This window comes from Anopheles maculipalpis, chromosome X (assembly GCF_943734695.1).
Source record: "Anopheles maculipalpis chromosome X, idAnoMacuDA_375_x, whole genome shotgun sequence".
NCBI classification, from domain to species: domain Eukaryota; kingdom Metazoa; phylum Arthropoda; class Insecta; order Diptera; family Culicidae; genus Anopheles; species Anopheles maculipalpis.
In genome coordinates, this window is record NC_064870.1 from 14,036,430 (window position 1) to 14,050,895 (window position 14,466).

The 14,466-nt window shown below is 46.5% G+C and overlaps 1 protein-coding gene across 1 annotated transcript in view; it reads left to right on the plus strand.

The window, feature by feature from the left end:
* Nucleotides 1-842: 842 nt before the first annotated feature.
* LOC126567232 (protein kibra) overlaps nt 843-14,466 on the plus strand; it is a 29,560-nt gene continuing 15,936 nt past the window's right edge. Inside the window, exon 1 of the mRNA XM_050223467.1 lies at nt 843-1,044. Within this exon, the coding sequence (XP_050079424.1) occupies nt 920-1,044 (125 nt within the window). The 5' untranslated portion in view covers nt 843-919. The remainder of the gene's footprint in view (nt 1,045-14,466) is intronic.

A 14,466-nucleotide genomic window follows, 5' to 3' on the forward strand; every position in this document is an offset into this window, starting at 1 on the left:
CTTCCCTGCAATCAACCGGCTAAACTACTAAACCGAGCGTCAAAACCGACAAAGACATCAAAGCGATCACTTCATCATCGATCAACCGCATCACCCCAACTCCCACCCTTCCCTACCCACCAAAACCCTCCCACTCTCCCCTTGCCCTCCCTTTCGCGTTGACGCACCATCGATCAACAGCAACAAACGCTCAGCGAAGCGACGAAGATCACCCACGCAAGAGCGACGGTGGTGGTGGTGTTGGTCACCCGTGTGAGCGTGTGTGAAAGTGAAACCGGCGTCCGGCTCCGACTTTACAGCCTCGGTAGTAGCACCTGCCCGCCAATCACACTAGTATGGCCGAAACGTCACCATCGTCGGCTGCGTTGTCTGCTAGCGAGCGCTCCCGAACAGCGGCGACCACTCGCATTCCGTGTCCGATCATTCCATAGCCCACACTCGCCGCAGTAGGATGGTGTTGTGTGCATGTGTGTATGTGTGTGCGTGTAGTGAATTCGATGCGTCGTCGTCCTTTACGCGTCCATCCGAACACATCCCTCTGAATCTGAATGTACCAATCGTGGCATAACGTATGTAACAAGTGTAAAGTAGGCAGGTGATAGTGGAAGGATGCTCTTCAGCTTTGTTCGCTGCACAGGATATCGTCAAGATTGAAGCTTTAGGACGAGAGAGAGAGAGAGAGAGAGAGAGAGAGAGAAAAAAAAAGAAAAAAATCACTTCGTCTCGATACCAATCAACCACAACAAGAGGGGTCCCCGCCCGTCAACTAGTCTCTCACCCCCCCTCCCCCTCGCTTTTGATTCGCGGTGTAAGTGGTGTCACCAGTGTTGTAAAAAAACAAGAAACTACTACAAAACGGACGCTAGGACGTGCGCGCACACCCAGACGTGTGCACGTACACGAGCGAAAGTGCTAAACTATGCCAAAAAGCTCCAGCAACGCAGATCTACCACTCGGCTGGGAAATTAACACCGACTACGATGGCAAGGTTTACTTCATCGATCACATCAACAAGAAGACGACCTGGATCGATCCGCGTGACAAGTAAGTGGGGGCCCTTTATCCTTGATTGAATACCGCTTACAGGATAACATTAATATATAGGTCTTCTTCCTCTTGTTGACTGAATCCTGAGCCCCTAGGTCTTGCTGGGCATCTAATGGCTTAGTAGACTTGAGGAATGGTACAGGCGCGATATGATCCCCAGTCCTGTCGTGTGAAGACCTGCAACGCGAAGACCTCGATCTCTAATTCGCCCCCACCTAGGTCTAGTGTTCCCTTTCGTTGCAGTAGTATTGGGGGTGGGCCTGTCTCGTCGGAGGGCCTAGCTGATTAAAGTCCCGGTAGGATGCCAGGACAGAAGGACAAACAAGCCGCCCCTAACATGGAGAACAGACGCTAGTTATCCACCCCCGGTCAATTCATTATTAATTCAATATTACCCATCTTCCCGCGGGATTTTGGGATTTCCCCGTACACCCAAGCTTAGATGTTTGGAGAGATATGTTACCATTCTGTACGCCGTGGACGTATTGAGTTGGAGTAGAGTATGGAGAGCCTGTGATGTCCTTCAAAAGGAGTCGGTTCCATACCCATATCAGTGCGGTATTGCTACACACACTGACAACAGAAGCACCATGTCGACGCGACGTGCCCAATCCTGAAAAGGTCAAGAAGAAGAAGAAGAAGAAGAAGAAGGTATAATCTTAGCTCTTCTTTTTCTGGGCTTGAAGACCTGCCTGGATCATCTAATGGCATACTATGGCTTAGGGAACGATACGGATGAGATTTGATTCCCAGTCATCCCCAGTTTTAGGCTCATACGTCTTGGTCTCGGTAGTATACATTAAATTATCCTCATTGGATGTGTATTGCTGACGTAGATACCAGAGATTCAGGACATCTGCTATTTTGTGTTTAATTCTCGAAATTCTTCTTTTTCTTCTTGGCTTAGCGATCTACTAGGCCATGCTGGCCATCGAATGGCGTACTAAGATTTACTGATACCGACGTAGTCGGATAGTCAGTCCTTCCCGTACATGGGGGATGGGATTTGAACACAGGTCCTGTCGCGTGAAGGCTGGCGCACCGGACCGCCCCTCGACAGGAGTAGCAGAATATCTGAGAGATATCTTCTTCTTCTTTGGCGCTACAACCTCGAAAGGACGAAAGGAGGAAGTATGATGTCTCTCTCTCTCTTTTCTCTTCTTGGCTTAACGACCTACTACGTTACGCTGGCCATCAAATGACTTACTGGATTTGCTGACTTGCTACCGGGAAACGGGCCTAGTGCGAATGGTACCCCGGTCATATGCCGTATGAAGACCGTAGCTTTGAGAAAAATATCAACGATTTCGCCAATCCCAGTGCGGAATGGGGCTGACTTTGAGTACATCATTTAATATCGGCTTGTCAGAACGATGCCTAAGTATATCTCGAACAGTAATGTAGCATGAGGCAGAGGTTTTATCCCGGGTGTACACTTGCTTTGGTGACGATGTACTCTTGACATCCGCCACCCGTAACCGACCTCTATGTATCTTCTGGGCTCCACAATATCTGGAAGGTTCCTGGCAGTGCTTCCGACATATTTCAGCCTTTAAAACACGCTCTCCTAACATTCAAATCTCCGCTTCTGTCCACCGTTGTGGAGTTGTGGAATTTATGCAAACGCTCGTACCCGTTCGTCGTGTGCCCCCGGTGGAACGGATGGGGCTCGTAAGAAGAAAAAAAAAACGAAAGAATTATGCTTTTATTGGTTTGATCAGCGACCGTCGGTAGGGTCCGGCGGCGCCGGCGGCGGTTGCTGTTGTGTTGCGGGGTCCAGAGACACAATGGAGCAGTGAAACGATGTCGTCGTAGAATAAACACGCCAAAGAATTCAGACCACAGCCATAAACAACGCGCGAGGGGGAAGAATGTTAAAGAAAAAACAAGAAGTAAATGAAGCAAAAGCGGTAAGGTAAGCACACATGCGGGCATGCTTAATTTGCATATTTGCAGTGGACGCCTAGCGTCGAATGTCGTTCGCCATCCGTTACCCTTCCTTCCGAACGGCCACATACAGACACACACACACACACACACACACATACAGACGGACATAAATTTATTTATTTTTTTGCCTTGCGTGTTCATATCTCTTCGTGTGATCCACTAAGAGAGAGAGTGAGAGAGAGAGAGAGAAAGAGAGAGAGAGAGAGAGAGAGAGAGAGAGAGAAAGAGGGCACACATTTGTTGGAATTTGGCGTTTTCGAGTAAAGGTCAGCACAAAATGAAAGCAAAGACGCCTAGAAGGTGCGGGCCGAGCTGAAGAACGAGAATCAACATTTCCTCCCTTCCTCTCCTTCATTTTTTTTTCTTTCCGCTCTACTATATCTTATCCTGTGTGTCGCCTTCTGTCCCCAAACATCTCGCACGCAGCTACAAATTGAAAGAATTGCAAATATACAGCAACAAACGCCCGATAATGTGTCCCGGACTACCGGGAGCCGATGATAACGTTCTTGCGGCATGATGTGTGTAAAACAATTCCGAGCGAAAAGACGGCGAGAACGGGATAGCGCGAGCGAATGGGGTCCTCTCTCCGTCACTTCCTAGTGACATTATCTGGCGCGTCCACGCAACGTTTTGCCATCCATTTTTGCTTGTGGATGGCGACTTCCAGTATGGGAGAGGGGCGATATGCGGTGTTGATCTAGAGGGGGAAAGGGGGGGGGGGGATGGTATCAAGACCTTCGAAGAGGAAGAGAGTAGATTGACGTTGATTCAGATGGCGTCCGTGGTGCACTATGGCGTACCCTCACCCAGCCAATACATGTGCGGGCGGCTTTATGCGTGTATGTGCGCGTATTCAGTCTTTTTAACCCCCCCCCCACCCAGCACCCCCCCTTACCAATCCCCCCCCGGCCCACTGACCCATCCACGACTTCATAAGGGTTGATGGCAAAAGTTTAACATTTTCTCACTTTTCCCCAAACCCCTCACCCCGCAAGTCCTCAACGCAAGTCCCCATGCATGCATATACATGTCTCGGTCTCTGTATATTTGTGGCTAGAAAACCTCTGAGTAAACAATCATCACATTCCATTCTTATCAGAGCCAACACACCTCACCCCTGGTGTGGTAACCCCTAGGGGACAAACCCTGCTACTTGCCGGGCGCTGCCTGCAACCACGGGTGTTCGTTGTTCAGCGCGTCGTCACTCCCACCCTGTTTATATAAATTACAAATATCTCCCTCGCCAGTGTTTGCACATTCTTGGTATTTATTGCCTGCTTTGTGAAATCTTTATTCCACGCGCACGTGTGTGTGTGTGTGTCTTTGTATGGCTGGTAGCGTCAACGTAAAGGGCAAATAGAAGCAGGAATTTACCAGCCATCACCATCAAAAGCCATGAGCCACCACATCCCGTTGTGTTCCAGCGGGAACCTTACAAATGTTTGCGACAAACCCTGCGCGACCCTGGCGAGAGACGCCATTAAACTAACTGCAAAAAAAAACAAATAACTGATCCACCATCCGAGCGAGATCTGCATTCCATTGGCACACGAGGTCAGTAAACCATCTTCCGGTTGCGCCTGCAACGGAACGCTTATCATTCAACTTAACAGGGCCGGACATAAAAAAAATGGCAGAAAGCGGAGAGCCAAGGGTGGATTTCCTAGCGCCCAACAATCACGGGTACGACAATTAATCATGTGCCGGCTGATTTTTTTTTTACTGCTGCATCGTGGCGTAGATAAGACAAGCGCACACTGGACATTGAGGGTCTTGGCAAAAGAAAAAACAAAACAAAACAAAAATCACGAGGGGTAATATCCATGTCCAACGCGACGTCTGTTAGTTGTTGAGTTATTTTAATATTTTAATGTGGTGGTTATCGCAAAGCCTGCATGAAGCTCCGGACAGAAAAATAAATACGGATGTTTTGGATCGCGAAACTTTAGGTATTTTTCGGCGCCAAAATCCCGGAGCCCAACAACAAGATAGAACTTGAGATACAGGAGGACAGCTGTCTCAGGACACCTCAAAGTAGAAGTTTTAGCTGGCGCTATGACTGGTCATGTTCTTAATATCGGGCATCTGTCGACACTGCCCGCAAGGTCCTCTAGATTGTCCACATGAGAGATAGACAAGGGTGCAATGGAAAATGGACCAGGTGTAACCAGGTGTCCATAAATTGATTCTGTGTCTCTTACTGTTTCTCGTTCGAGCTACGATAGGACACGCTGGGGACTTCTTTAACGAGGGACCTCCTGTATATTTGTGTTGAAGTTGGAGGACAGCCCAGGATAGTTCCAAACTATCCGGACCATTCCCCCGTAGTGAGAACTCACTATCCAACTACGTGATATCAGCAAGACAAGAATTTCTCCCGAGCTTCCGTATTTGCTGGCGGAGTGGATTCTCGGATATCCCGAGAAGTAATAAGCACCGAAAGCAGCAGTTTTGTCCGCCATTGTAGTAGTAGTAGTATTAGTAGAAGTTTAATGGACTATTTCATGATTATAACGCATAGGGCGTTATAATCGTATTTGTAATGGGTCCGTCCGTTTAGGTTTTTGATGACATTGCTCCGATCTCCGACAGGTCACCCTTCACCTGATCCAGCCAACGAACTCGCTGTGCTCCTTGACGCCTCGTGCCGAACTGGGGGTCGCTGACGAATAACCTACTTGGCGGGGCATGCCCCAGCCATCGTATCCTGCCGGTCTTTGCTACCGTCAGGATGTCCGGTTCTCCAGTATAGCTCAGCAAACTCGTGATTCATCCTTCTCCTCCACACTCCATGCTCGAACACACCGCCAAAGATGATCCGGAGGATGCGACGCTCAAACACGCCAAGAGCGTTTGCATCCTCCGCTCAGATGGTCCTAGACTCGTGGCGATATAGGAAAACTGGGTGCGATATATCTCACATTTCGTGCGGTCCCGAAGTCTTCTGGATCTCAGCAGACGGCGTCTCCGGATTTCGCTGCTGACATCGTTATCCGAAGTTACGACAGTCCCAAGATAGCAGAACTCCTCTACTACCTCGAGGTTATCGCCGTCGACTAACACGCTGCTTCCCACTCGGGCTCTATCGCGATCAAAGCTTCCGGCAAGCAGATATTTCGTCTTCGTCGCATTGATCATCAATCCAATTCTTGCTGCTTCACGTTTCAGTCGGGTGTATATTATTATTTTCAAGATTTTGTTCTGGATGACTTGCTGTCTCTTTTTAATGAACGTTTGCGCAATATTGCCAAATTGCGGAGGCGTAGGTTAATAACGCACGAAAGAAACTATAGTATACGAGTAGCTTGTTTTTTTCATTAAGTTTGAATTTCCTATGCAAGAATGTGTATAACATTTTCAGCAGTTTTTCAGTTTTAATTATTGTTTGTTCTATGTGTTCTTCAAATGTTAAACGCTTGTCTAGTATCATTCTTAGCTATTTGACATGATTTTTCTATGAGTCGGTTCTATTATTAACTTTTAGTCCTGCTTGTGGAAGTTTTCGCATGCTTGTATTGCGGGAGAAATAATTAACTTCAGTTTTTGTGTCATTTATCTAAATTTTCCAATTTCAGGCCAAAATTAGAATATTTGATTAAAGCGTTGCCTTCTTCTTCTTCTTCTTCTTCTTGACTTAACGACCTCTAAGTCGTCATTGAAAATGGCTTGCTAGACTTGCCGATACCACGTAGTTGGATAGTCAGTCCTCACTACGGGGGGACGGTCTCCAGATGGGATTTAAACCCCGGTCCTGCCGTTTGAAGACCGGCGCCGCTGTCGCCTATACCACCAGGGACCGCCCCTAGCGTTGCCTAATGATCCTAAAACAACTTTTCGAGATTTAGATGATGACGTTAGAGCAAAATCGTCCGCATATAGATATTGGCTACATTTTTCATTTTAGGAATATCTGATACATAAATATTGAAAAGGAGTGGAGATATTATGCTCCCTTGCGGTACTCCAGAAACTGGTACAAAAGGTTACGATAGAGTATTAGCTATATGCACATTATTTTATTTATTATTTTAGTCTGTTTTTAAGAAACGATTGTATTATTTTTATCAGTGGTTTAGGAAACTTTAATAAGATTAGTTTATACAACAACAGCCCTGATGCCAAATTGTACCAAATGCTTTTTCCATATCGAGTGAAATGTAGGGTTTTGTTTTCCGTGTGAAATGTAGGGTTTTATTGTTAATATTGTCCAATCCTGGTGATTTCATGTTTTAAAGCTTTTTGAGTATTTCTTAAATTTCTTTTGTTTAGCAAAGCAGCGCAGGGTCATGAGAAGTGAATCTATTTGAGGCATTACATTGTCTAACTTTTTTTCAACTTTATGCTGTATCGGGCTAATAGAGTTGTATGTTGTAAAGTGGCGGCGGTGTGCGAGGCGTACACCCGATTAAAACCAGAGGCCAATAGAATTGGATTGAGCATCAATGCGACGAAGACGAAATATCTGCTTGCCGGAGGCTCTGACCGTGATAGAGCCCGACTCGGAAGCAGAGTATCAGTTGACGGCGACGATCTCGAGCTGGTAGAGGAGTTCTGCTATTGTTCAGGGGAATCGTGCCTACTGCGGGCTTCACAAACTCCTGCGATCCAGAAGACGCCAAGTCCTAGTCGTAGTCCTCTAAGGGTACGAGTCTTGGACTATGCTGACGGAGGACGCCAATGCACTCGCCATTTTCGAACGGCGGATGCTAAGGACTATCTTTGGCGGTCTGTGCGAGCAGGGCATGTGGCGAAGGAGAATGAACCACGAGCTAGCTGAGTTGTTTGGCGGTGCTGATATCCTGACGGTAGTCAAAGCCGGAAGGATACGTTGGTTGGGGCACGGTGATGTGGAGTCTAACCTGTCGGAGATCGAATGTCGCCGTGGATGGAGAACTGCAGCCCTAGACCGAGTTTCCTGGAAACTGATTGGAGTCCTGGCCATGTTGACGAGATGTGCTCAATCTTGAGCAGGCCAAGAAGAAGAAGAAGAAGGTTGTAAAGTGGGCCGACTCGAACTGTTCTTTGATTGCCTTGGCCTCTTTTCGTCAGAAGTTATTAATGTTTTATTGTTCTGGTTAAGGGAAGGAATGAAATTTTCTTTGCGTTTGATCACCTTTACAAACTTTCAGATTTTATTTTTGTTTGTTATCTCGTTGTTGATTTAAATTAACACTGTTGACCACATACTATTACGATGGTCTTCTAGTTTTTGCTGTAATAAATTGCATAGTAGCGTGTATTTATTTTTCACAACAAAGCATCGTCTGTGTCTTTGCCGTTTGCGACGAGCTGTGTTCCGTTGTCGGATTAGTATTTTTATTTCATGAGGCAATATCAGGGTGTTCGGGATAATTTTGACAGTCACCTACGGAGAAAGAAAAAAAAATTTATGGTAAAATTAATCATCGGGGCAATTTTGTTTTGTTTTAGAAATAGTAGCTTACCATGTATTTTATTCATTTTATTCAAAATATCCGCCCTCGGCTTCTATTACGGCCTCCACCCGTCTCCGGAACCGGGAACAAGCCCTGGCGACAGTTTCGCGGGGTAGGGCCGTGAAAACGGACCTGAGCTCCGCCTTGGTGTTGCTGGAGGTTTCGTTGGTGTCCCGTTCCACCGCGCCCCATACGAAATAATCCATTGGATTAAGATCCGGGGAGCTGGGAGGCCACACATTCGGCGCAGTGAAGTCGTTGAAATTGGTCGCCAACCACTTTATCGTTTTGGAAGCTGTATAGCACGGAGCGGAATCCTGCTGGAACACGTACGGTCTGCCGTTGGCCACTCTCGTAATCCAAGGCGTTACGACGGTGTCCAGCATGGAAATGTACCTGTCCGCGTTCAGCCTCAGCCCCTGCTCGAAAAAGTGGGGCGGCCGTCACGTCCCCTTCCGATGACACGCAGGAAAACACCATCACCGTCTGGGGGAACTTGGTTTGCGGCACCCGTGGCACGTCCGCCGGGCAGTAAGCCAGCCACCGGTTGTTCTGGGTGTTAACCGTGTCGGCGGTTGTCGTGTCCGGCGTGGATCATCATGATGCATGTGATCCGCTTCCACAATGTACTCTTTTTTGGCATTTTTTTATCACGGGATTTTTTCGCTGCTTGTTCCGTACACTTTTAGCTGTCGAATGACGTATTGCTTGTTTTCCTATGCCAATTCCATCACGAGTTATAAACAAAAATGTAACTGTCAAAATTATCCCGAACGCCCGTATTGTACAACGCTGGACTATGTTTCGGCACCGCCAGCTCATGGGTTTGTGTCACAATTGTTGTGAATTGAGTTACCATATTGTCAATATTGTTCAGTAGTTTTCTACAGTTCCTAGGTTGATTTTAGTTAAATCTATACTGCTGTTGATACTACCGGCAAAGATTGACCAGTTGGCTTCGTTGTAATCGAAATCGAAAATTTGTTGGTGGTTATAGGTTTGGTTTTGTTTAGTGCTCATGATTTCAAATATTACTGGAAGATGTAACAGCAATGGGAGTGGATATTTGGTGACGATTGTTTGATATTATGATGCCTAGGTGTGCGTGTCGTAAGCGCTGGAGAGTCATTTGATAAGGAGACACAAAACGTATTTTTGCCCCCCTGGCGGTGACTAATATTGACGCTATCAAACGCGGTCCCTTTTCCCCGGTATCTGTGTGTTTCAGGTCTGTGTTGCAACGGAGGAGGAATGGAGCGTTTCAGATTTGCGTTTTCTTCTTGTGGTTGCCATTTTTTAACAGGAAAAATTTCCACCCGGTACGAAGGAGTATAGTTATGGGGGGAAGAGAGCGGAGAGGGAAGGGGGGGGGGGCTGTAGTTGACTTTGTGACGAAGGGAAACACTCATCTTATTGCAAACCTTATTCAGTTGCCCTCAGTAGCTGGAAAAAGCTGAACACTGACCTACCCGAATGATGGATGTGGGTTCAATAATGAGGGCAAGGGCAAAACCGAAGAAGAGTGACCACTGAGGGAGGGATGAAGGCTATTCGCACCTGTAAAACAGCCTTCACTGGTACATCCCGATGTGTCATTAGTGAAGCACAAAACAAGAGACCACGAGAGAATGGAATGCAGGGTAAAATAGGGGTTGGGTGATAATGAATGAATCTTTTCCGATTTCCGTTTTGCGTGCATTCATACCGTTGTAGTAGGCAAGCAGACGGGCAGGAAGAGCATGGGTGGTAAAGGGTTGTAAAAAAAACTGCATTAAAAAGCGTTGGCAGCAACAAAAGGGCGTGTGGATCACACGTTCGAGAGGGGGAGTTCGAAGTGGGAAGGATTCTCCCATCTGTTCCCGTTTTGCTCTGAACGAACGCTTGAGGGCAACCATTTTTACTGTTGTAAGATGCACCTCCCCGGGTACGGGTCGGTGGCGGTGTCCGAGAACCGCAACCCCCCCCCCCCCTCCCCATTGAGAATGGCATTGACCGTGGTGATGGTAGGACAGAACGGAAGAAAACCAAGGGCAAAGCGGACGGAGATATACAGCAAAGAGGCGGAAACACGCACAAAGTTCATTGGCATTTTGCTGACTTACTCTTCATTAATACCCACTACTACTGCCACTAACAACTGCAGTCCTCTGTCAGGCTCTCTCTCTCTCTCTGATCTACCAGTGTGGAGCACCAAATTTGCTCCGTTTGTGCTGAAAGGAACAAAAAAAAAAAATCATACTCGTTGGTGTTTGGTAGAGAAGTGATCGAGAGGGAAGACATCAAAGGGTCCGGGAAGGAAGAAGGGTCTGTGGCTATGGGTTTTAATTTCTTTCACAGCCGCGTCATGTCATTCTGACGGAACGGTGCTTCTCTCCAAGGGTGTGGAAACAAACAGGAAAAAAAAAAAGAACTAGGAGCAAGAAGGAACGGGAAAGGGGAACGAAGTTGACGGAAAGGTAGGGGACCGTGAAGCATAAGTGTTATGAAGGACTCCTTCATTCTACCAAGGCCGACAGAATACAACAAAGACAGCGAGAAAGAGAGCAAGACAGTTTACTTCAATATTATACATTTTACAGGGTTTGCGAGCTGAACTAGCAAATGCACGACGCCCATGTCTTTGGACTCTGCTCCAGATGGACAATTTATGGGACGGAGAACGAAAACGACTTTGCTACACCTTCTCGACAGATAATGTTTTGAAAATTTTTCAAAAATGGCTGAATTCTGCATCTTTTTCTAGGCTTAAAGACCTTCTAGATGTCACCGGGACGTTCAGTCTGAAAATGAGGTCTCCATCAATGACTTGAACAAAATAAATGTGAGCAATTCGCTGGCAGAGAACTAAGGACTCTTTCGGCTCGACTGAAACAACCGGACGGGAAGAAACCAATGTTTCGGAAATCGAATCGCGAAAGGGCAACAGAAATTTTCCAGGTTTTATCGATAACTTGCCAGCTCCATCTTTATTTAACACGTTGACTGCCACGTCAGCCACATAGTGGCTGACAGGTTTTTTTTCCGATCGGGCCGCGTCAACCATATAGAGGATATAAATTCGCACATTTTTCATTCGATTTCTTTTACAGTGCTTTTCTGTAGTGGTTATTCTTACTAAGAAAAAAAAAGAAGAGGTTCTACTATTTTTTCTATTTTCATTTATTCAATAATCCATAATTATATGATATCGGTGTTCATTTATTCATCGTTTATTTTCGACAAACAATTTTAAAACATTCAACACAAAGTTGAATCATTCAACATTCATTCAACACAAAGTCCAGGTTTTGTCTCTTATTGTTGTAGCATCTTTTGCATGCGCGTCATAATTTTTTCCCCCAACAGAGACATGACGGATGGCTAAAACATGATGTTCTTGTTGCGGACTGAAATTTGTTTCAAAGCGTGATTCGGTGGCCTGGCGGGGGCGGTACAGTGGACATGCATAGTGGCAGTCAATGTGTTAAGGAAGCTTGGAAACCCTGTATTAGCATCTCCACTGTCCTGCTTCGTCTGCCGCTTCTGCCTGTTGTTACTTTCCTGTAATTTTGTTCTATTTTACATGGTTTTTTTTTCGTGCTCTTCTGAAGTCGGACAGTCCCGTCGTTTCTTTCAAATGTTGTAATTTAATTTTGCTCTTAATCAGGCCTTTCTTTTTCTTCTTGATGCTAGCTTTTTTACTCTCTCATTCACTCTGTTGTGTCTTCTTTCTTTATTTTTGTTGCTTCCATTAATAACATGTTTATGTGTATGTGTCTTCTTGCTTTCTTTTTGTGTTCGTAACACGGGCGAAGGGAAGGGAAATTCTTCCTTTCCTCCATTACATTTCTTATGTTTGTTGCACTTCTGGCGGTGTTTATTTACTTTTAGTTTTAGAGTTTTCTGTTTCTCCATTCGCCTTCCCGTGTACGAGCGGCGGGACACGTAACGCGTGAGAAAACTGGTTGCTGCGGGCTCAATACCTGGATGGATGGCTAAGGGGGTAAAAACAGAACCGAAGAGGTGGTGTAAGATGATTAAAGAAGGCTAGCGGATGTGGGCAGAGGAAGGGAGGGGGGGGGGGAGTTGATGTTGGGGTAGTGTGCACTCAATGCATCTGGTTTTAGTAGTTGCAATTAGGGAAGTCTACGAGCAAAGGGAGAAGAGATCAAGTGCGTGCCCGACCATCAATTAGTTATGATTCTAGCGTTCTACGCACCAGCTACAGGCAGAACTGTCATGTGCAAGCGGCTAGATTCACCTGACAGGTTTACTTCTGTCCCGTTCCTGCAACAGCTTGTGCCCGGAGGATAAACAGACAAGAAGATGAAGCTCGACTAGAACACCGGTGCATGTGTATAGGGGTTGCGTCTCCATCAACTCCTCCTCTGGCGAGTACGCTACTGCCCCAGCAATGACAGCAAGCAACTCTGTTTTTGAAAGCATCGCCCTGGAGAGTGAGCGAGAAAGAGAGAAAAATAGTGTGCTGGGAGATTCGTGGAGCTAGCCTGAGTTATGGTGAAGGTGAGGCTAGAGGAGTTTGAAGGGATGGATACATTCTTTCCCAGTTATTGACCCGTTTGTTTGGAATAGTTCTCGCGTCGGGAAGGAACGTCGATTTGTCCATTTTCTTTTCCCACCCTTGCGTGACATCTTGCGTCACCACACCATCCCAAACCCTAACCCTGACCCAAGCTACCTGCTGCTTGCTTCAGTCTAACCGTTACAGCTTTCCTTCCGGACGGTGGTTTTCTCCGAGAGTCAAGAAAACGTGCGACAGAGACCGAATGTGAATAGAGAACATCCAACACCTTTGCACCACTTGTTACCAACCATTTCCGTTCACCGGTCCTCGCCGGTGAGGAGAAGAAGTTCATCGTTCGCGATCGGTGTAACCATTTTGTGGGATGGTTTCTATCACTTGCTGACACTGGCAGTGTGAAGCGTTGTTGGTGACTTGCTTAACGCGTTCTGGGCAGACAGACAACACATTGAAACACTCCTAGCGGTGTGAAGCGAACCTGATCCAGACGAGGTACTAGAAACGGATCTGGAGGTTGCGTTGTTCGGTGATCCAACTCGGGGACTGGACTCACAGAGATGCGCCGAGGAGGAGACACTCGTCTTCCAAGAGACTTGGCAGTGTATCAGATCAGATCGGCGACTATTATTCTAGACAATCGAAGTGGTGGCTTCTTAGGCTTCTAAATTTCTGTTTCAACTACATTTCTGAATGTACTTCAATAATTACTGAAATTAGAACACCAAGCCAAAAATAGAATATTTTCGTGGACTATGACGCGCTTTTATTAGGCTCCATGATGATACGTCCTGCTGGTGGTCGCATGGTAAAGTGACAGGAGGCACTAGCTTTCACCCGGCAAGATCGAGATTAAAATCCCATCCGGACCGTTCCTCAGTAGTGAGGATTGAACTACGTGGTTATCAAGCAAGTCTAGTTAGCCGGCGTGACCTAGAAGGTCTCTAAGCCAAGAAGAGGAAGATGACGACAATAGCCCAAGCTTGTATTGATGGGGGGAAGTTTAACCACGTATTTTATATTTAATCCGCTTCAAAGTTATGCTTTTCTTTCGTTTATTTATAGAAGCTTTAAGTCTCTGAGACTGCATTTGCCTCACACGCCTATTGCGGATGTGGCTTATCTATTTTGTTCAAAACTATTGTGATTGTGGTTAGTAACAAGTTAAAACTCGCTTTCTCTGCACAAATTGCTGATGCTTAAAAATCTAATAAGGCGATTCTGATGCAGTTTGTCAGGTCGGGGAGGATTGTAGTCTAACCGGTATGGGGCGGCCGGGTGGTGCAGGCGACAACGGCGCCGGTCCTCAAACGGCAGGACCGGGATTCAAATCCCATCAGGACCCGTCCCCCTCGTAGTGAGGGGACTGACCATCCAAGTATGGGTATCGGCAAGTCTAGTAAGTCATTTCGATGCCCGGTGTGACCTTAGAGACCTTAGCCATGGCATGGCAGCCATAACACTAGAACCGCCGATGGGACTTTTTGGTCCCATCGCACTCGAAAAAGGTGT